This window comes from Nycticebus coucang, chromosome 20 (assembly GCF_027406575.1).
Source record: "Nycticebus coucang isolate mNycCou1 chromosome 20, mNycCou1.pri, whole genome shotgun sequence".
Taxonomy (NCBI): Eukaryota; Metazoa; Chordata; class Mammalia; order Primates; family Lorisidae; genus Nycticebus; species Nycticebus coucang.
Window position 1 is genome coordinate 32,771,287 of NC_069799.1, and position 23,214 is coordinate 32,794,500.

Sequence of the window (23,214 nt, forward strand, 5' to 3'; positions counted from 1 at the left end):
AAAAAAAAGTTTCGGCACCTGTGGCTCAAGCGGCTAAGGCGCCAGCCACATACACCTGAGCTGGAGGGTTCGAATCCAGCCTGGGCCCGGCAAACAATGACAACTGCAACCAAAAAAAAAAAAGTAGCCGGGCGTAGTGGCAGGCGCCTGTAGTCCCAGCTACTTGGGAGGCGGAGGGAGAATTGCTTGAGCCCAGGAGTTGGAGCTTCCTGTAAGCTGTGATGCCACACACTCTACTCAGGGTGACCAGCTTGAGGCTCTGTCTCAAAAAAAAAAAAAAAAAAATGCGGCTCCTGTGGCTCAAAGGAGTAGGGTGCCAGCCCCATATACCAAAGGTGGTGTGTTCAAACCCAGTCCTGGCCAAAAACTGAAAAATAATAATAATAATAAAGAAGGAAAGAAAATGCCTTCAAAGCAGAGTCTAACTCCTATTTAAATAATAGGTTCCCAAGTGCAGCACAGAATAAACACTCAGTAAACAGATTTTCATTCTTTTAGTTGAAATTTGTTAAACACCTACTCTATGGCGAGCACAGTGGCCCTGGAACATAGAGGTGAATAAAGTCATGGTCCTGACACCAAATTTCGCTCTTCATTAGGTTCTTGGTCTTGGTGATTGGAAGAACAGATCAGTGGTAAGACAGGATTTATTTACAGAAAAGAATACAGAAGCGCCTGGCAGAGAGAGAAAACCCAAGTCGGGAGAGAAAAGCTCTCTGTATGTCTCTGGGCTTTTTGTCTAGGGGCACATATAGCAGTATGGGGCCCTCTGTAGTTACATTTAGCATGTCTGGGACAATGTGTCTGCGTCTTAAATGAATGGCTACAATCCTTTTCTTTCCCAGGCTTGGGAAATGGGCCCCCCTGCCCACTTTCCAGCCCGCTGGTTCTGCTGCTTGCTGCCACAGCACCAACATCGCCAAGGCGGAGGTAGCAGGTCCGCACCCCCCAGCTCCAGGAGCTGGCTGGGATGCCACTTATCGTGTAGCAGTCCCTGCTGTTAATATAAAAAAAAAAAAAGTGTTGCGGTCTTGTCCCAGAGCATTCCTGTCACTCAAGGTCAGAGAGGTGGGGCTTGAGGCTATCCAGTCCCGGATGCTCCAAAGTGAACTGACCAATGAGACGCACAGCCAGAAAGAAGGAGGCGGCTCCAGCGATCGGAGCAGTTTTTGTCTCTTCTGCTGGGCCCTGAGCTGGTGTCCGCTTTTCAGCTGTTGCTACTCCGGGAGTATCTAGGTGTCTCTGCAGCAGCTCTGTCAGCCTGTGACCTGCAGGTACTGGAAGATCTGTACGGAGGACGCCGGGACATCCGGAATCTGGGAAATGGTGAGTAGAGAAGACTGGGTGTTCTGGGAGGGGGAGGGGCGTGGTTGGAACCGGAAGTGACTGTGGCTGACCTGGCAATTTCACTTCAGTTTTACAGTCTTCAGATTGAACTTTGCCACTGGCACCCTTGGCCCTCAGGACCCTGTGGGCCAAAGGTGGAGTGGGGCAGGCAGCGGGGACTGTACCTCCGGGCCCTTCCTGGAGCTGTTACTTGGACCATGGCCCCGGGCTCTCTTTGAGCCGGTGTCCCTCCCACGTGGTGACAATGGAAAGGTCCTGAGGAAGAATCCCAGCTGGGTGTGTGGGGCTTGTTCATGGGAGGGGCTGTAGTCTGTGGGGCCCCCAGTTTCTCCATTCTCCTGTTAAACGTAAACTTAGGGCCCGGTGCGGTGGCTTCCTCTGTTGGGGAACTCAAAGTCTCTGAGTTGCGTGTCGTTGTTGTTAAACGCAGAGACAGGGAATTGATTCGTAAAAAAGATTGTTGGATGTCCCGACCCGCGGGACAGCAACGGGGGACGCAGGAACCACCTAAGGGAGAAAAACAAACAAGGGGCGCGAGAAAGGGAGACAAGACAGTTTTCTGATCAAGTCTCAAACTTCATTGAAAAATTTGAGCCTTATAAGCATTATGGGGAAGGAGGGTGTGTCTCGTTGGGAGGTTCAGAGGAGTTGTCAACTGGGGATTGGCTAAATAAGCAAGATGGGGCATAAGGTGATTGTTTGGTTAGTTGCCGGGTGAAGTTACCGCGTAAAGATGAAACTTTTTTACTTAAAGAGGAAGTAGGGCTGAGCTGTGCCTTATATGCCTTCCGACAGTTGGAAAAGCTAGTAATTCCAGAGAACAGTGAGAGTACATTTTTTTTTTTTTGTGAGACAGAGTCTCACTATATCGCCCTCAGTAGAGTGCTGTAGCGTCAATTCTTGGGCTTAAGCAATTCTCTTGCCTCAGCCTCCCAAGTAGCTGGGACTACAGGCGCCCACCACAATGCCTGGCTATTTTTTGTCTTTGCAACTGTCATTGTTGTTTAGCAGGCAGGGGCTGGGTTCGAACCCACCAGCCCCCGTGTATGGGCCGGCCCCATAACTACCAGCGCAGCCTGAGATTACATTTTTAAGTGTTGTGTTAGAGAGAGGATACCCGAGAAGGTCTAGGAGAACAGGTCTTCTCAAGAAGACCACAAGGATACACCTGCAGGGTCCTCTCCATGGTGACTCAGCTTTTGGGAATTTGTAGACTTAACTTCTTGGAACTTGGAAATTTCCAAGTTCAGTGAAGTTCTGTAGGGGCTGGAATAGCATCTCCCGCTTGATTCAAACTGGCCAATGAGAAAGGCACCTGTGGGGTAGAACTTTTTGACTGTCAATGAAAAGGGAAAGACCAAGGCAGGTGGGGAGCGCAGCCATTTGGAATTCTATGCCGTATACCGGCTGGTGAATAAAGCCCTTCCTCTTATAAACGTGGTGTTTGGGTTCCTTTTCTCTCCGTTGGGCCTCGTCTTCCTGCAACATTTTGTCTGTGTAACAAATTTTAATAATTTATATAGTGGATTTATACTAAAAATATGCTTATGTGACTAACTACATGTAGTAACGTACTTGTCGTAATTAAAAAATGAATCAGGGCGGTGCCTGTGGCTCAAAGGAATAGGGCCCTGGCCCCATATACCGGAGGTGGTGGATTCAAACCTGGCCCTGGCCAAAAACTGCAAAAAAAAAAAAAAAAGAGTCAAAGAAAATTATCACAAAAAATAATCATTAAACATGCTAGTAAGTTGTTCTGTAGTGCCTCATCATTTCCTCTGCCTTTTTTCAAGATTATTTTCTTTATTCCCTATTTCTGGTTTGGCCTGTTTGACTTACTGTTCCTATGTTTTAAACTGTATTCTCAATTCACAAATAGCTAAGAATGGTTGTGGGGGGTGTCTGTGTCTACCATATTGTCTACTTTATTTTATTTTATTTTCATATCTATAAAATTGATTTCAAATGGAATTAATTGTTGTGATTAGTTATATTGACATGTGGGCTATGCTGTTTAATTTTGTTTTTAGAAATTTGTGAAACAGTGGGTATTTGTTAATGGTGTACATGGCATTTTGTAACTTATTAAGAAGTCTATAACTTGGCTTGGCGCCTGTTGCTCGGTGAGTAGGGTGCCAGCCACGTACACCGAAGCTGGCGGGTTCGATTCCCGCCTGGGCCTGCTAAACAACAATGACAACTGCAACAAAAAATAGCCAGGCATTGTGGTGGGCACCCATAGTCCCAGCTTCTTGGGAGGCTGAGGAGAGAGCGAAGAGAATTGCCTAAGCCCAAGAGTTTGAGGTTGCTGTGAGCCATGATGCCATGGTACTCTACCCAGGGTGACATAGTGAGACTATGCCTCAAAAAAAAAAAAAAAGAAGAAGAAGAGGAAGAAGCCTATAATGTATATCTTTAGAATAACTGTTAAGGCTCTGCACTGGTAGCTCAGCGGCTAGGGTGTTAGCCATGTATACCTGGGCTGGAGGGTTTGAATGTCTGGGCCTGCCGAACAATGACAACTACAACAAAAAAAAATAGACGGGAGTTGTGGTGGGCGCCTGTAGTCCTAGCTACTTGGGAGGCTGAGGCAAGAGTGTCGTGGCTTCACAGCTTACAGCAACCTCAAGCTCTTGGGCTTAAATGATTCTCTTGCCTCAGCCGCCCAAGTAACTGGGACTATAGGTGCCTGCCACAATGCCTGGCTGTTTTTTGTTTGTAGTTGTCATTGTTTGTCAGGCCAGGGCTGGGTTCGAACCCTCCAGCTCTGGTGTATGTGGCTGGCGCCCTAGTCCCTGAGCTACAGATGCTAAGTCAGGACTTTAGATTTTTTTTATACCAGCCTCAGTTTTTACTTCCAGGAGGCACATTACTGTTTAGCCCATCAGATGCTGGTATTTGGGGAAAATGTGCACAAATTATTTCTGCTCTCTAGATTTCCAGATATTTCAAGGGAGGAAAATTATCCCAGAGGAAAAGAATGACCCATCCCCCATAAGGTGTTTTCAAAACTTGCAACACAATTCACACTTGTGCATTGAAAGCTAGGTTGCAGTTTCTCCTGGGAGGGTGGCCATTGAGTAATTCTGTGAGCAGGCTGAAGGTGGAAGGATGTCTCAAGGGATAGAGTGATCTTACTTGACACTTGAGAGAGACATGTCTGTATTTCAGTCAACAGTGACACTCCCTGAATTTCAAACCTTGAAAAGCTTTGTTTCTTTATTTCAGCTTAAATTTTTCATTAAGTGCAATTAAGTGTAATACATCAATAGAACTTAAAGAAAAGAAAATGTTCCTGAAAATGCAAGACAGAACTGGAGTTGAGAAAAGGAAATTAAATATGTACTTATATTTCAGTAAAAACGTTGGTTTTACCTCTTTTTTTTGTTTTAAGAGACAGAGTCTCAAGTTGTCACCCTGAGTACAGTGCCATGGCATCATAGCTTACAGCAACCTCAAGCTCTTATGCTTAAGCTATCCTCTTGCCTCAGGCGCTGCCACAACACCGCGCTATTTTTTGAGACAGGTCTCGCTCTTGCTTAGGCTGGTCTTGAACTCCTGAGCTCAATCCAATTGATCCACCTACCTGGGCTTCCCAGAGTGCTAGGATTACAGGCCTGAGCCACCACGCCCAGCCCTGCTTTTACCTTTTTTTCTTTGAGTGAGTGTTGTAAGGTTTTGAGATATGTTATTGTCTGAGGGTGATTTCAGATGGAAACTCAGTTTAGCTTTGCAATGATACCCGAAGAAGAAAGAGACACAGTTTTGATTGCTTTATGATGCATAAAAATGAATACATTTACATATGAAAGTGTGGTAGATCATTTGGTGAATTGTAAATATTGACAAGACATCAGTTCCTCTTTTACACAGAGGAACAGAGGAGAATCTGTGACAATAGGTAACTTTGTTGTTTATTATTATTTTTAAATTTATATATATTTTTTTTTTTTATTTTTTTTTTGAGACAGAACCTCAAGCTGTCTTGAGTAGAGTGCTTTGACATCACAGCTCACAGCAACCTCCAACTCCTGGGCTCAAGTGATTCTCTTGCCTCAGCTTCCCAAGTAGCTGGGACTATAGGTGCCTGCCACAATGCCCGGCTATTTTTTGGTTGCAACTGTTATTGTTGTTTGGCGGGCCCAGGCTGGATTCGAACCCGCCAACTCAGGTGTATGTGGCTGGTGCCTTAGCTGCTTGAGCCACAGGCCCTGAGCCAACTTTTGTTCTTTGAAGGTGGAGTTTAATGCTATATCCTATGGAAGGGGACCTGCAAACTTCCAGAGATGTTCTCAAATGACTGTTTACTAAATGATTTGTTTTCATTTAATAATTAAATGACATCACGATTGTCTCACAAAGTAATTTTGCTTTTCATGTTAACATAAGATTTCTTATCCAAAAATTCTGTTGGATTTCTCAAACACAACTGGAACCCACAGGCAGGTGTGGTTGATGGAAGGTAAGGGTGATGAGATGCCCTTCTTGAAGGTGTAATTGGCATTGTTTTGGGGGGTGGTGTTTTTAGACACTGTTCAATAGAACAATTTTGAAATTACATCTTATTGTCCAATAAGATGATTTTTTCTTTATTGTAAGGAAGTATTGCTTGGGGAAAAGCACCAAGTACAATTGTAAGTATTTTACAATTTCCTGCTATTATATAAGCCACAACACTGAGTTTGCAGAATTTTTCTGGATTTCTCAAACACTTGCTGTTCTCTGTGAGTCAAGTGACTAAGACAAGATCAACCTTGGTGCTCCAAAAGTTGGTCATCGAGGGCCCAGGATCCGTCTCTACAGGTTTTCAGCCTGTTCATACCAGCTATGGGAAGAACCCTTTATATGGACAAAGGCGCAGAGCTCTGGAAAGCTGGGGACTCACAGGCAGATGTGGTTGATGGAAGTGGAAGGTGATGAGATGCCCTTCCTGAGGTGTAATGGGTCTTGTTCTGGGGCTGTTTCTAGACATTGTCCAACAGAATAAATTTTAAATTCCATCTTATTGTCCAATAAAATGAATTCTTCATTACTGAAGGAAGTATTGCTTGGGGAAAGCATGAAGTATAAAATCTGCAAGCATCACACACAAGGGTTTTCTTTCATAAAGAGGCGTAAACGTGTAGAAACAAGGTGGGAGATGGGGGCAGAATGGAGGGTGGAGAAATAATCTGCCAGGTCAGGACATGTTTCATCCTGCAGTCAGACAGTTCTTAGGAGGGGCATAAAGAGGGGCTAGATGTTAATTCTAAGTCAGACGTAGAATTGGCCAAAGGTCAGGGGCTGGGGGGAAAAGAGTAACTTCAGCAAAATTTGATGAAGAAATATTTTGTGTTGACTGCTGAAGAAACAACTGTTCAGCTAATTGTTTATGAGCAATGAATGGGAATTTGCAGAGCCTGTGCCTTGCCTCATCATAGGTAAAATAGGTAATATCACCTAAGTCATCATGGGAAGAGTTGTTTTTTGCAGTGAGCTTCTCTTGAGAACACAGAGCATGAGGAATTTTTTTAATCAGAGCTACTTCCCAGGATGAGCTATGCTCCCTAACATCTCCCACCACTATCCTTTGTCCTATACATGTCTTCTTTCTGCCTTTTTCTTTTTTTTTTTTTTCAGTTTTTGGCTGGGGCTGGGTTTGAACCCACCATCTCTGGCATTTGGGGCCAGCACCCTACTCCACTGAGCCACAGGTGCCACCCGGCGCTTTCTATATGTGGGTCTCCATGTCTCATTGAAAAGGTTTCTAGCCATCTGGCAGTCTGGCTGACATGATATAAATCAAAACAGAAATGGGGGTTAACTGCTCACTATTTTTCTTCATGAGGAGTTCTGAAATCTTGGTTCTATAGTTAATGGCTCAAAATCATTCCTGAAATTCTTGTTTTTAAATTCTGTTTTGGAGACAGAATCTGACTTTGTCATCCTCCGTAGGTTGCCATGGCATCATAGCTTATAGCAACCTCAAGCTCCTGGGCTCAAGCCATCCTCTTGCCTCAACCTTTGAATGAGCTGGGGTCTCCAGGTGTGAGCCATGGTGTCAGGCTTCTTCTTGAAATTCTTAAACAAGGACATAAACAAGTACTGTTAATAAAATGTGATTATTTGCTTGAAGATAGAGTAACAGCTGCTGTTGCAGAATCACATACTCAGAATGGGCATAATGTGAAAAAACTTATATGCATATTAAAGCCTGAGAGGTGATGCTTAGCTAAATGTTTCTCATCCCAGGCTTCCAGTTAAGATTCCATGGCCAGTTTGAAGCAGTAGCATCTCTGTCATTTTGCCTGCCCACTCATTCTATTAGTCTGGGTTGTGTCATCAGTGTGGTTTTAATTAAGTGTCCCCATGTGATGCTAAGGTTAGGTCAGTATCAAGCATGAGGGTTTCCATATATATTTAAGACAGCTGAGTTTATTTATTTTTTCAGAAAGAGGTTACAGGTCACATATTCCCATTTGCATAGCAGAAATTGCTGGCAAGGGAGGGCACTGGAGGCCAAGAAATAAGAAATGCACACTTTGGTCTTTATGTGGAATCTCCTTCTTCCTGACTTTCTCTGTGATAAAGAACAAGGAAGGGTGAATTTTTTTCTGTACTTAGTGGTCTCTCTGGCTGTGGATGTGGTAGCAGGTGAAGGGGTTGCGGTGATGCCTCTGTTGCAGAAAGGTGAGGCCCAACAGAGAGAAAGAGCATGTTTATAAGAGGAAGGGCTTTATTCACCAGCCGGTAGCTTACGGCATAGAATTCGAAATGGCTGCGCTCCCCGACTGCCTTGGTCTTTCCCTTTTTATTGACAGTCAAAAAGTTCCACCCCACAGGTACCCTTCTCATTGGCCAGTTTGAATCAAGCGGGAGATGCTATTCCAGCCCCTACAGAACTACAAGATTTCACGGAGCTTGGAAATTTCAAAGTTCCAGGAAGTTAAGTTTACAAATTCCCAAGAGCTTAGTCACTATGGAGAGGACCCTGCAGGTGTATCCTTGTGGTCTCCTTGAGAAGATCTGTTCTTCCAGACCTCACCCTTCTCAGTTATCTTCTCTCGCCTTTAAAGACGAGATAAAGCCCATAAAGATATTATCAAGAGGGTGGCGCCTGTGGCTCAGTCGGTAATGCGCCGGCCCCATATTCCGAGGGTGGCGGGTTCAAACCCGGCTCTGGCCAAACTGCAACCAAAAAATAGCCGGGCGTTGTGGCGGGTGCCTGTAGTCCCAGCTGCTCGGGAGGCTGAGGCAAGAGAATCGCTTAAGCCCAGGAGTTGGAGGTTGCTGTGAGCTGTATGAGGCCACGGCACTCTACCGAGGGCCATAAAGTGAGACTCTATCTCTACAAAAAAAAAAAAAAAAAGATATTATCAAGATCCAGGTGGAATGTATCCAGATAATCTCATGTGAGAAGGAAATCAAGGGAAGGAGGAAGAGGAAATGACTGCTTCTCAGGTAAATGTGTCCAAGGTCCAGGGCTGTGCCCACTTTTTCTCCTGCAATATCATGTTCTTAGAATTTGCAAGCCTTTACTTCTCTACTTGTGATGTTCCTGCCTAATGAGTTTGTTTCAAATACTCTTTTAACTATTTCTTATTGCCAAGAGCAATAAGAGTATGTGATTCTGCAACAGCAGCGGTTATTCTATCTTCAATTGCCAAGAGGTCTGAGAAATCCTTCTCCCCTACCTATACAGCAGAGTCTTCTCTCCATTCTCTCCATCAGGGCTTCCCAGGTGCCCTGCAAAATTCCCAGTGTAAATTCATGTTCTGCAAAAATAAAAATGTGTTCTGCAATACTGCAAATGTTCCTTTTGTGCCTTTTGAAAATGGAAAAATGTGGATACTCAACGTTCCCTTTGTGGATGAGGTCGGATCCTTGGATATTAGCAAAGAAGGAGAATATGTTTTGTTTAGCTTCCATGTGGAAGCTCCATCAGTTCTACATAGAATGAGATGAAGCACGTGCACTTTTACAGAAGACGGCATTAACTGCCTAAAGTAACTCAATGTTCTGAAAAACAGAATCATTCGAAAAATGCTTTCTAGAATGCTTAGAAAGACATGTTTAAAGTCACGATTAGAGATTAGAAAACATTCCAGATATCTATAACTCGAACTTTGCCAAAAGTGTTTTTTTTTAAACTAGCTTTTATCAGATTATTATGTACTTTTTCTTGCCAGTACTATCACAGCAGTGATGTGTTTGCGTGTGTGAATCAGCACCTGATACTTATTTGTCCTGTTACAGTTGAGGTTAACTTTATTCACTCAGTTATGGTGCTCTTTGACACATATTCCATTGTAGAGTTCAGTATATCTTCTATATTATTTATTTATTTATTTATTTTTGTAGAGACAGAGTCTCACTGTACCGCCCTCCGGTAGAGTGCCGTGGCGTCACATGGCTCACAGCAACCTCTAACTCTTGGGCTTACGTGATTCTCTTGCCTCAGCCTCCCGAGCATATCTTCTATATTATTAATAAGTACTTTGGGGAGATTTATCAACTAATGTGCACAAACCAAAACATCTATTGATATGCCTCTTTCTTCTTAGATTCTCTTTCATACCTTGCTTTGGAAAGTAAAGGTTGTCATCTTTGTTTACTGGTTCAGAAATCAACTGGGAAATCCAGAAATCCAGTTCATTGTATGTTTCACATAATATTATGCTGGAATAAAAGCATTAGCATTTTTGTTGAGCTTGTTGAAAATTTAAAAATGGAATCTTCACCACATATCTTGAGAACAAAACTTTGCATTTTATCAAGATCTCCAGTTCTTTCTTGTACATGTTAAAATTTTAGAGGTTCCATTTCACTCACCATGACATTTTCATGTAAAAAACATACACAACTTATACTGTATGTTGTAAACAAGGCAGAAAGATACACATCCCAGCATATTTCTACTCTTGTCAACCAACAGTGTCTAGGGTCTACACTCGTTTTGTGGATGTTGTGCCCTCCCCTTTCTTCAATTAGAGAACACATGAGGAAATTTATCTCTTCGATTTCTTCTATACTTCCCTTATTACATAATTCCAGTCACTCATATAAGTCAGCAACAGTTCTCTTCGCTCATTCAATTAAAAGTGAAGTTTAAACTCCGCTTGGCTTCTTGGTTAATATGTTTGTTTTTCAGGGAATGTTGACATTCAAGGACGTGTCTATAGAGTTCTCTATGGATGAGTGGGCCTGCCTGGACCCTACTCAGCAGACTTTGTATCGGGACGTCATGTTGGAGAACTACAGACACCTGGTCTTCCTAGGTGAGGATAACTGAAATACACAGTTCCTGGTCTACACTAAGCAGTTCATATTCTCTCTTTGTAGAAGGTTTTTATACAGTTTCTTGAACAGCATGTGTATCAGATTCTTGTTTCTAAGGAAAACTTAAGGATATCTTGGTATAGAAGAGAAAATTCTGGAGCAGCAGAATGCTTTACTTTGGCATTAATCTTACTCTTTTTTGAGATGATTTATATCCTTCACTAGATTAATGGTAATTTCAGAAATTTAGCAGCATAGATTTTTACTCATACCTTTAAGTCTAATTTCTAGCACCAAATTGTATTTTAATAGTACTGGGTAGTGGAATTAAGAATCATCCAACTTTAGGCAGCGCCTGTGGCTCAGTGAGTAGGGTGCCAGCCCCATATACCAAGAGTGGTGGGTTCAAACCCAGCCCCAGACAAACTGCAACAAAAAAAAAATAGTCGGGCATTGTGGCTGGTGCCTATAGTCCCAGCTACTCAGGAGGCTGAGGCAACAGAATCGCTTGAGCCCAGGAGTTGAAGGTTGCAGTGAGTTGTAACGCCATGGCACTCTACCGAGGGTGATAAAGTGAGACTCTTGTCTCTAAAAAAAAAAAAAAAGAATCATCCAACTTTAAATACATTTTAAAGATTATCAAATTTCTGTAAGGACAATTATTTCTGGATCTTCTAAAATGTTCTTTTCTCTTCTTTAGCAAATTAATAGATTGCCAATTGGAGAATCCACATAAGAGTCATGTTTCTTTTTTCTAATAAAACAGGTCTTGCTGTCTCTAAGCCAGACCTCATCACCTGTCTGGAGCAAAGCAAAGAACCCTGGATGGTGAAGACACACCAGACAGTAGTCAAGCAGCCAGGTAGGTTGGAGTGAATGAAGCAGATAACCCTGGTCAGAGATCCAAAGTTGAAGGAGGAAACCACACAGTGCAATGTGATTAGGGAAGCTCAGCTTAATTGTAAATGATTTCTGAGAAGCCTGGGTTTCTTTCTCTTGTTCTTACATAAGGTCATCTCTATTCTTGTTTTTTTTTCTTTTCTTTTTTTTTGTAGAGACAGAGTCTCACTTTACGGCCTTCGATAGAGTGCCACGATGTCACAGGACTCACAGCAACCTCTAGCTCTTGGGCTTCCGCGATTCTCCTGCCTCAGCCTCCCGAGCAGCTGGGACTACGGGCGCCCGCCACAATGCCCGGTTATTTTTTGGTTGCAGTTCAGCCGGGGCAGGCTTTGAACCCGCCACCTATGGTATATGGGGCCGGCACCCTACTCACTGAGCCACAGGCGCCACCCTCTGTTCTTGTTTTTATTATTTTTTTTTATTTTTATTCCCTTATTGACACAGAGTCTCACTCTCTTGCCTCACACTACAGTGCCATGGCATCAGCCTTGCACAGAGAAACCTCAAACTACTGGGTTCAAGTGATTTTTCTGTCTCAGCTTCCAAATAGCCTGGACTACAGGTTTCTCCACAATGCCTGACTAATATTTATTCTATTTTTTTTTTTTTTAAGTAAAGAAGAGGTCTCATACTTGCTCAGGCTGGTCTTGAACTTCTGAACTGAAGCAATCCCATCTTGGCTTCTGATAGTGCTAGGTTTTGTTTGTTTTTTTTTTTTGCAGTTTTTGGCCAGGGCCAGGTTTGAACCTCCACTTCCCATATATGAGGCTGGCACCCTACTTCTTTGAGCCATAGGCGCCGCCCCAGTGCTAGGTTTACAGTTGTGAGCCAGTAGGCCTGTTTTAGGTTTTAATTTCCAGAAGGACTTACTTTTCAGTGATATCCCTTCTAGGTTACAGTGAGAATAAAACAACTTTCTATGGCTTACAAGTGACTGCTAGAGGTGACTGCTCTTCCATTCCATTTAACAACATAAAATATTTGTGTATTTTTGACTATATGTGTGAAATATTCTTTTCTTTTTGAGACAGTCTCACTATGTTGCCCTCAGTAGAGTGCTCTGGTGTCATAGCTCACAGCAAGCTCCAACACCTGGGCTCAAGTCATCCTCTTGCCTTAGCCTCCGGAGTAGCTGGGACTACAGGTGCCCACCACAATGCCCTGCTAGTTTTTTTTGTTTGTTTTTTTTTTTTTTTTTGAGACAGAGCCTCAAGCTGTCGCCCTGGGAACAGTGCCATGGTGTCACAGCTCACAGCAACCTCCACTCCTGGGCTTAAGTGATTCTCCTGCCTCTGCCTCTGCCTCCCAAGTACCTGGGGCCAGGTGCCCACCACAATGCCGAGCTATTTTTTGGTTGCAACGGTCATTGTTGTTTGGTGGGCGGCCTGGATTTGAACCGGCCAGGTCAGGTGTATGTGGCTGGTGCCTTAGCTGCTTGAGCCACAGGCGCCGAACCCCCTGCTAGGTTTTTATAGAGATGGCATCTCGCTCTTGCTTAGGCTTGATTCAAACTCCTGAGATCAGGGAATCAACCCTCCTGGGCTTCCTAGAGTGCTGGGATTACAGATGTGAGCCACCATGCCTGGCCCTTGAAAAAAAAAATTTTTTTTTAAGCTGGTAATATTTACAAATATTTTAATTACATACACCATATTTTTTTTAAAACAAAACATATACATATTAAAAAGAACCAGCTTCAGATTTCTTTCAAATTTGCTTTTAGGTATAGGTGAAAAAAAGCAGATAAACTATTGATTTCTTATTGTCCAACTCCCATGAAATATTCGAACTAATATTCCTATAAGAAGATAAGCAATGAGGCACACTTGAAAAATTTTTTTTGGCTAGGCACCTATGGCTCAAGCAGCTAAGGCGCCAGCCACCTACACCTGAGCTGATGGGTTCCAATCTAGCCCCGGCCCGCCAAAGAGCAATGAAGGCTGCAACCAAAAATTAGCTGGGCATTGTGGCGGGTGCCTGTAGTCTGAGCTACTTCAGAGGTGGAGGCAGGAGAATCGCTTGAGCCCAGATGTTGGAGGTTGCTATGAGCTGTGATGCCAGAGCACTCTACCCAGAGTGACAAGCTTGAGGCTCTGTCTCAAAAAAAAAATTTTTTTTTTAAATACTCTTCAGTCTGGTTGTGGTGACTCACACCTGTAATCCTAGCTCTATGGGACCCAAGGCGGATGACTGCGTGAGCTCAGGAGTGTGAGACCAGCCTAAACAAGAGACCCCATCTCTATGAAAAATAGAAAACTTACCGAGGCATTGTAGTGGTTGCCTGTTGTCCCACCTACTAGGGGCTTGAGAAGCTTGAAAGTTGCTTGAACTCAGGAGTTTGAGGTCACTGGGAGTTAAACTGATGCTATGACACTTTAGCCTGGGCAACAGAACAAGTTTGGGTATGAAAAAAAGGTAGTTTCTTTAGCATCATATTCAAAGTAGGTGAGTGAAGTAGTGATAGTAGTATTTGGTTCAGAAATGCCAGAAACACCACAAATAGTTGTTGTAGGTTTTCTGCTTTATAATTTTTTTTTTTTTTTTGGGAGACAGAGCCTCAAGCTGTGGCCCTGGGTAGAGTGTTGTGGCATCACAGCTCACAGCAACCTCCAACTCCTAGGCTCAAGCCATTCTCGTGCCTCTGCCTCCCAAGTGGCTGGGACTAATGGTGCCTGCCACAATGCCCAGCTATTTTTTGGTTGCAGCCGTCATTGTTGTTTGGCAGGTCCAGGCTGGATTCCAACCCGCCAGCTCTTGTGTATGTGGCTGGCGCCTTACCCACTTGAGCCACAGGCACTGAGCCTGCTTTATACTTTTTTATGCTATGAAGGTTTCAAATAAGATTCTACAGAAATTAATACTCAGTAATTTTATGAGAACACTAAGAAATCTCCTCAAATGAAGGAAAATGCTTATTTTACATAGTTTGACTTATCATATTTTACAAAGTTTGTATTTTTAAATGTAAGGCCTTTGATTGCTTCTAATGAGTGAATTAAACCTTTTCTGTTTTTGTAATGCTAGCAACATATTAATGGCATGGTAAAAATTATCTTTACTATATTTTTTTTTTTTAGAGACAGAGTCTCACTTTATCACTCATAGTAGAGTGCTGTAGTGTCACAGCTCACAGCAACCTCCAGCTCTTGGGCTTAGCCTCAGCCTCCCAAATAGCTGGGACAATATGTGCCCACAAGAATGCTGGGCTATTTTTTTATTTGCAGATTTTGGCCGGGGCTGGGTTTGTACCTGCCACCTCTGGCATATGGGGCCGGCCCCCTACTCCTTTGAGCCACAGGCACCGCCTTTTTGTTGCAGTTTGGCCGGGTGAGGTTTGAACCCGCCACCCTCAGCATATGGGGCCGGCGCCCTACTCACTGAGCCATAGGTACTGGCCATTCTTTACTATTTTTAACGCCTGTAATCCCAGCACTGTGGGAGACTGAAGTGGGAGGGTTACTTGAGCTCAGGAGTTAGAGGCTTGTCTGAGCTAGAGTGAGACCCTGACTCATGAAAAAAATGGAAAAACCCAGCCGGCCAACTGTAATCACAGCGTCTTTGGAGGCGGAGGCAGTGGAATGCCCACAGCCCAAGTCTAACATTGTAGTGGGCTAGAATGCCATTACACACTGCTCAAGGCAAATGGTAGAACTCTGTCTCAACAACAATAAAAAAATTATCTTTACTATTTTTAAATATGTACTTATTTACATTTTCTGATAAGTACCTCATTTCAAAAATATTCAGTATATTTGTTCTCTTTCAATAAAATGTATTATTTCATTTACCATAATATTAAGATTTATCTTTATTACAGATGTTAGAAGATTTCCTGATTTTTAGAAGCTTAATAATACTCTATCATTTTTATAGTCTAAATTATATTTCTCCATTCATTTATTGAGGCAGATGTGGATTTCCTTTACCTAATGAATTATGTGAATAAAGCTGCAATAAATATGTTTGCAAATAGCTCTTTATTTGACCATGTATGTGAGGGTTGTGTATCTGTCCTATATTTTATTTATTATGTATTTTATATATATGCAGAATAATAAAAATGAATTATTGGTTTCTAACAAATATGCCCTTGTAGTATTATTTAATATTCTTTACCTTTTGAGGCAATTTTGACTTACAGTATATTATATGAAATAAGACAAGTTTTGCCTCAGAATATATTCAGCCCTGGCTGCATGCAGGGGCATATATCTATAACATGAAGTATCTGAGATGAGAGGATATCTTTTTTTTTTTTTTTGTTCGAAAGGTTTTTATTGGAGAGGGAGGGATGCTGAAGAGCAGCACCAAGGAGGAGAGAAAAGGAGGGGGGGGTAAGAGAGAGAGAGGAAAGGTGATGGGGAGGAGAGAGGAGAGACAGAGAGGAGGAGAGAGGAGGGGAAAGAGAGCAATGAGAGGATATCTTGAGCTCAAGAGTTGGAGACCAGCCCAAGCAAGAGCAACACCCAGTCTTACTAAAAGTGGAAGATAAAATTGCTGGAATCATTGTAGGCACCTGTAGTCCCAGCTACTCAGAGGCTGATTCAGGAGCATTGCCTGAACTCAGGAGTTTCAGGTTTCTGTGAGCTAGGCTGTTGCCATGTCACTCTAGCCTGGGCAAAAGTGTAAGACTTTGTTTCAACAGGTGTGTGTATGTACACATGGAGACACACACACACATACATACATATACATGTCTCCTTAATATAATCTCCCTTGTTCTCATAATACTAATACTTGAATTAAATATATTTCTGTCCTATACATTTTTTATTCCATTTGTTGTCCTTACATGTAAGATGAGTATCATTTAGATATTATATAGTTCTATCTTGACTTATTTATTTATTTATTTTTTTGGCCGGGGCTGGGATTGAACCTGCCACCTCCGGCACCCTGCGCCCTACTCCTTGAGCCACAGGCACCGCCCCTATCTTGACTTTTTATTTATTTATTTTTGAGGCAGAGCCTCAAGCTGTTGCCCTGGGTAGAGTGCTGTCGCATCATAGCTCACAGCAAGCTCCAACTGTTGGGCTCAAGCAGTCTTCTTGCCTCAGTTTCTCTATTTTTTGTAGAGGAGGGTCTCAATCTTGCTCAGGCTGGTCTCAAACTTGGGAGCTAAAGCAGTCCACCCACCCTAGCTGCTGAGCTATAGGAACCGAGCCAGGCTCTTATGATTATGATTATTTACAACTTATTTCCCTTTTCATTTTATTTATTTATGTATTTATTTATTTGAGACTGAGTTTCTTTTACTCTGGGTAGAGTACTATGTTGTCATAGCTCATAGCATTCTTAACCTTCTGGGGTCAAGAAATCTTCCTGTCTCAGACTCATGAATTGCTGAGACTACAGCCATGTGCAACCATGACCAACTAAATTTTCTATTTGTGGTAGAAAGGGATCTCACTTTTGTTCAGGTTGATCTCAAACACCTGTGGTCAAGTAACCCATTCACTGCAGTTTTTCAGAGTTCTAGGATTACAAACATGAGGCAATGTGCACAACCTCTATGTTATCTCTACAAGTTGTGCTCACATGCTGTGCTGCAAATTCCTACCTGGTTTTTAGAATTTCCCAAAATGCAGTGTATATATGCAACCTTTATTTATCTTTAACATAATTAGTGCCTATGTTCTGTATTATGCCATCCGCCTAAGGTTCTTGACATGACTTTGCAAACACAATGTGTTGTATATATTTACTCAGTTGTGATAAAAAGTCTGTGGCTGGGTGGCACCTGTGGCTCAAGGAGTAGGGTGCCGGCCCTATATACCGGAGGTGGTGGGTTCAAACCTGGCCCTGGCCAAAAACTGCAAAAAAAAAAAAAAAAAAAAGTCTGTGGCTAAAATTGTTATTGTTTAAATTTTTTTCAGATGTATCTAATCATTCTACCCAAGACCATTTCCAAGAGCTGGGCACAAATATATTATACCCAGAGATAACACTGAGAAGATATCAAAGCTGTGGCCTGGAGAACTTAAACTTAACAAAAGACTGGGAAAGTGTTTCTGAATGTACTCAGCAGAAAGTATGTTACAGTGGATGTGACCAATGTTTAACAGCTAGCCATGGCAAAGTCTGCCAATGTAGTAAATATACGAGAGTGTTTAGACATTTGTCAAATCTAAATAGACATAACATGATATATACCATCGAGAAAATGTTTAAGTGTGAAAAGTATGGGAAAGCCTATAACCACTGCTCACACATTACTAAATGTAAGATAATGCATATTGGAGAAAAACAGTACAAATGTAAAGAAGGTGGCAAAGTCTTTAAATTTTGCTCAAGCTTATCTAACCATAAGAAACTCCACCCTGGGGAGAAACTCTATAAGTTTAAAAATTATGGGGAATGTCTTAGCCACAGATCAAAATATTATAACCATAAGAATATTAATACTGGAAGAAAAGCCTACAACTATAAAGAATGTGATGAACTTACCAATCAGTACTCACATCTTTCTGGACATGAAAGAATTTATTCTGGAGAGAAACCCTACAAATGTCTAGAATGTGGCAAAGACTTTAACAATAGTGTAACCCTTACTAAACATCAAAGAATTCATTCTGGGGAGAAACCCTACAAATGTCAAGAATGTGGCAAAGCCTTTAAGCAGTACCCAAGCCTTTCTAGACATAAAAGAATTCATTCTGGAGAGAAACCCTACAAATGTGAAGAATGTGGAAAAGCCTTTAACTGGTACTCAACACTTTCTGTACATAGAAGAATTCATTCTGGAGAGAAACCCTACAAATGCAAAGAATGTGGCAAAGCCTTTATTGATAATTCAACCCTTACTAAACATCAAAGAATTCATTCTGGGGAGAAACCCTACAAATGTGAAGAATGTGGCAAAGCCTTTAAACAGCACTCACACCTTTCTGTACATCAAAGAATTCACTCGGGAGAAAAATCCTACAAATGTGAAGAATGTGGCAAAGCCTTTAAGTGGTACTCAATCCTTTCTCAACATCAAAGAATTCATTCTGGAGAGAAACCCTACAAATGTGAAGAATGTGGCAAAGCCTTTACTCTGTGTTCATCCCTTTTTGCACATCAAAGAATTCATTCTGGAGAGAAACCCTACAAACATGAAGAATGTGGAAAAGCCTTTAACTGGTACTCAACACTTTCTGTACATAGAAGAATTCATTCTGGAGAGAAACCCTACAAATGTCAAGAATGTGGCAAAGCCTTTAATGATATTTCAACCCTTACTAAACATCAAAGCATTCATTCTGGGGAGAAACCCTACAAATGTGAAGAATGTGGCAAAGCCTTTAACCAGAATTCACAACTTTCTGTACATCAGAGAATTCATTCTGGAGAGAATCCCTACGAATGTCAAGAATGTGGCAAAGCCTTTAACCAGAATTCACAACTTTCTGCACATCAGAGAATTCATTCTGGAGAGAAACCCTACAAATGTCACGAATGTGGCAAAGCCTTTAATGATAATTCAACCCTTACTAAACATCAAAGAATTCATTCTGGGGAGAAACCCTACAAATGTCAAGAATGTGGCAAAGCCTTTAACCAGAATTCACAACTTTCTGTACATCAGAGAATTCATTCTGGAGAGAAACCCTACAAATGTCAAGAATGTGGCAAAGCCTTTAATGATAATTCAACCCTTACTAAACATCAAAGAATTCATTCTGGGGAGAAACCCTACAAATGTGAAGAATGTGGCAAAGCCTTTAAACAGCACTCACACCTTTCTGCACATCAAAGAATTCACTCGGGAGAAAAATCCTACAAATGTGAAGAATGTGGCAAAGCCTTTAAGCAGTACCCAAGTCTTTCTAGACATAAAAGAATTCATTCTGGAGAGAAACCCTACAAATGTCAAGAATGTGGCAAAGGCTTTAACCGGCACTCAATCCTTTCTCAACATCAAAGAATTCATTCTGGAGAGAAACCCTACAAATGTGAAGAATGTGGCAAAGCCTTTAAGCAGTACCCAAGTCTTTCTATACATAAAAGAATTCATTATGGAGAGAAACCCGACAAATGTCAAGAATGTGGCAAAGCCTTTAGGTGGTACTCAATCATTTCTAGACATAAAAGAATTCATTCTGGAGAAAAACCTTACAAATGTGAAGAATGTGGCAAAGCCTTTAAGTGGTACTCAATCCTTTCTGTACATCAAAGAATTCATTCTGGAGAGAAACCCTACAAATGTGAAGAATGTGGCAAAGCCTTTAACCAGTACGCAATCCTTTCTAGACATAAAAGAATTCATTCTGGAGAAAAACCTTACAAATGTGAAGAATGTGGCAAAGCCTTTATCCTATACACAAACCTTTCTAGTCATAAAAGTATTCATTCTGGAGAGAAACCCTACAAATGTCAAGAATGCGGCAAAGCCTTTAAGTGGTACTCAATGCTTTCTGTACATCAAAGAATTCATTCTGGAGAGAAACCTTACAAATGTGAAGAATGTGGCAAAGCCTTTAACTGGTACCCAACCCTTTCTAGACATAAAAAAATTCATTCTGGAAAAAAACCTTACAAATGTGAAGAATGTGGCAAAGTCTTTATCCTATACACAGACATTTCTAGGCATAAAATAATTCATTCTGGAGAGAAACCCTACAAATGTCAAGAATGTGGCAAAGCCTTTACCCAGAACTCAACCCTTTCTGTACATCAAAGAATTCATTCTGGAGAGAAACCCTACAAATGTGAGGAATGTGGGAAAGCCTTTAAGAGTAGTGCAACCCTTAATAAACATAAAAGAATTCATTCTGGAGAGAAACCCTACAAATGTGAAGAATGTGGAAAAGCCTTTAACTGGTACTCAACACTTTCTGTACATAGAAGAATTCATTCTGGAGAGAAACCCTACAAATGTCAAGAATGTGGCAAAACCTTTAATGATATTTCAACCCTTACTAAACATCAAAGAATTCATTCTGGGGAGAAACCCTACAAATGTGAAGAATGTGGCAAAGCCTTTAACCAGCACTCACACCTTTCTGTACATCAAAGAATTCATTCTGGAGAGAAACCCCACAAATGTCAAGAATGTGGCAAAGCCTTTAAACAGAACTCACACCTTTCTGTGCACCAAAGAATTCATTCTGGAGAGAAACCCTACAAATGTCAAGAATGTGGCAAAGCCTTTAACCAGAATTCACAACTTTCTGTACATCAGAGAATTCATTCTGGAGAGAAACCCTACAAATGTCAAGAAAGTTGGCAAAGACTTTGACCGGTACTCACACCTTTCTGTGCACCAAAGAATTCATTCTGGAGAGAAACCCTACAAAGTCAAGAATGTGGTAAAACCTTTAATTAGTGTGTAACCTTTCTAAAATACAAGAATTCTTTCAAGAGAGAAACCTTATAAATATGAACACTATGGCAAACGCTTTATTCACATTCAAACCTCACTGTACATAAAATAAATCATACAGGACAGAAACACTACAAATATGAAGAATATGGAAGTATCCTTACCTGGTGTTCATAGCTTGCTAAGGATAAAAGAATTCACACTGGTGAGATATTCTACAAATGTGAACAGTGTGGTAATGCCTTTTACTGGAGCTCAAGCCTTACAACACATAAGAAAATTCAGATTGGAAAGAAATTTTACAAATGTGAATGATGTGGCAAAAATTTTCAGTGGTCTTCAGCCCTTAGTAAAACATAAGAGAAATCATAGCAGAGAAAAATGGTAACATTATGAAGATGTGGCAAACCCTTATGCCAGTAGTGACAGTTTTTTTACATAATAGAATTCTTTTTTTGTTTTTTGAGACAGAGGCTTACTATGTTACCGTCGGTAGAGTGTTGTGGCATCACAGCTCACAGCAACCTCCAGCTCCTGGGTTTAGGCAACTCTCCTGCCTCAGCCTCCCAAGTAGCTGGGACCACAGGCACTGGCCACAATGCCTGGCTATTTTTTGTTACAGTTTTGCCAGGGCCGGGTTCAAACCTGCCACCTACGGTATATGGGTCTGGCACCCTACCCACTGAGCCAAAAGCACTACCCCACAATAAAACTCTTCTTGAATAAAAACTGTACAAATTTGAAGAACTTAACAAGTGTTTAACTTGTCCTCAAACCATTCTATATATGAAAACTTTATATAACAGAGAAAAATCCCTACAAATTTGAAGTGTCAAATCCTATAAGCTCACACATTTCAGTACCTAACAGAATTCCTAGCAAAATTCTATATATGTGAAGAGTGAGAAAATGTTTTTAAATATTCCTCACACTTTTCTAATCATAATTCATATGGAAGAAATACTCTAGAAATGTCAATCATGTCTCAAGGCCTTAAAATTTTGTTTATACTGTTCGATAGGTCTAAGGAGAGACAAGGGGAAATGATAAATGATACTGGGAATTTTTTTGTCCATAACAAGAGAAACACATTGACTAGAGGGGCCTTCCATGGAAAAAACGTTGGCATTTGAAGAAAGCTTCCAAAACCTGATGTTTTCCCTACAAAAAATGGGCCTCAGAGGTAGAAAGGCGACAATGTGGAGATATGAACAAGGCCACAAAAAGGGGTCTTTGAAGCAGGTATACAATTAAGGTGATGGTAGCTGCAAGTGACCTATTTTCTATAGTATAATAAAATTCACACCACTTCTATCACACTTTACAAATAAAATGACAACATGTGGATATGGATTATAGGGATAGAAATGGGAGGACTCTCCATTCTGGAAGATTTTTCCCTTTCCAGGAAAAATCATGAATATTTTACCACCATACCACTTAACATAGAATTGGAAAATCTCTATAAAGGGGAAAAATCTTACTAAACCCAAGGTCGTCTCTACATGAAAATGTAGTGTCTTCCTTCTCTAGAGTGTCCTTTAATAAACTGACCTTTTGTTTATTTTTTTATTTATTTATTTATTGGGGGGACTGGTTCTTTATTTCAAAAATACATATATCAATATTCAGTATCCAAGCAGTTGCACTACTGGTTTTCTCTTTGTCCCCATTGGCCCCAAAGACACCACACGAAAGGAGAGTACATTTTAAGCCAATAAGCTGCAGAATGTACACCTAACAGGCCTCCCTCAGAGAAACCTCACCAAAAAGCGGGGATTGGGTAGGGAAAGAAACTTTAAAAGGTTTTCAGTACACTGCCAGCTCAAAGTAGAGAGCTCTCACAGCCAGTTGCGGGGGCCAGGGTGCCCCAAACCAAACGAAGCAAGGTTTCAAATAATATAAAATTGTTAGAATCTTGTACATAAGCCATTCAAGCTTTCTCCAGCACAGACTGTTGCAAAGTACAAGGAGATGGCACTTTTTGACATAGCAGCTTCAGACCCAGAAAGGGTAATGAGATGAGTTTCATATAACTAAATGAGTGGCAAAAACAATTTTCTTTAAGAAGGCAGGACAGCAATTATGTGGTCCACTCAACATAAGGAGCACATGATCCATTCTCTAAGTCCTTGGCAAGGGGGTAGAGACAGGATAAAAATCTGGTCTCAGAGGTCTTACCATCTTAATTTGGTCACTTCTAAGGAAAAAAATAAAAGTTGTCCAAAGATATCTTAAAGCTGAAAACCTCACAGCATGTTTTTGTTGTTTGGCTAACTCCTCCTGGGATCATCTTGCTGGTTTGGCTGGTACTTTGAGAAGTGAGGTTTTCCATAGAGGAGTCTCTCCCTGGGCTCTGGTGCTCAGTAAGGCAGGCCCATACCTTTCCCCCCTCCTCT

At 41.5% G+C, this 23,214-nt stretch overlaps 1 protein-coding gene across 3 annotated transcripts; it reads left to right on the plus strand.

Annotated features, from left to right (window-relative positions):
- The first annotated feature begins 1,029 nt into the window (after positions 1-1,029).
- LOC128572658 (zinc finger protein 208-like) lies at positions 1,030-23,135 on the plus strand. Of its 3 annotated transcripts, XM_053572679.1 has the most exons (4): positions 1,030-1,326; positions 10,478-10,604; positions 11,372-11,467; positions 17,385-23,135. In XM_053572679.1, exons 1-4 carry the CDS (start codon positions 1,324-1,326, stop codon positions 20,729-20,731), a joined length of 3,573 nt encoding a protein of 1,190 aa, XP_053428654.1. In that variant the 5' UTR covers positions 1,030-1,323; the 3' UTR covers positions 20,732-23,135. The 3 variants fall into 3 exon arrangements, with proteins under 3 accessions (XP_053428654.1, XP_053428655.1, XP_053428653.1); XM_053572678.1 differs by lacking the exon at positions 1,030-1,326 and having other exon boundaries at positions 8,550-10,604; XM_053572680.1 differs by lacking the exons at positions 1,030-1,326; positions 11,372-11,467 and having other exon boundaries at positions 8,548-10,604.
- Positions 23,136-23,214: the final 79 nt, after the last annotated feature.

Coding starts and splice junctions, on each gene's coding strand:
- LOC128572658 (XM_053572678.1), top strand. CDS start 10,463: ATGTTTGTTTTTCAGGGAATGTTGACATTCAAGGACGTGTCTATAGAG. Junction 10,605..11,371: donor CAGACACCTGGTCTTCCTAG/GTGAGGATAACT, acceptor CTAATAAAACAG/GTCTTGCTGTCTCTAAGCCA. Junction 11,468..17,384: donor GACAGTAGTCAAGCAGCCAG/GTAGGTTGGAGT, acceptor AATTTTTTTCAG/ATGTATCTAATCATTCTACC.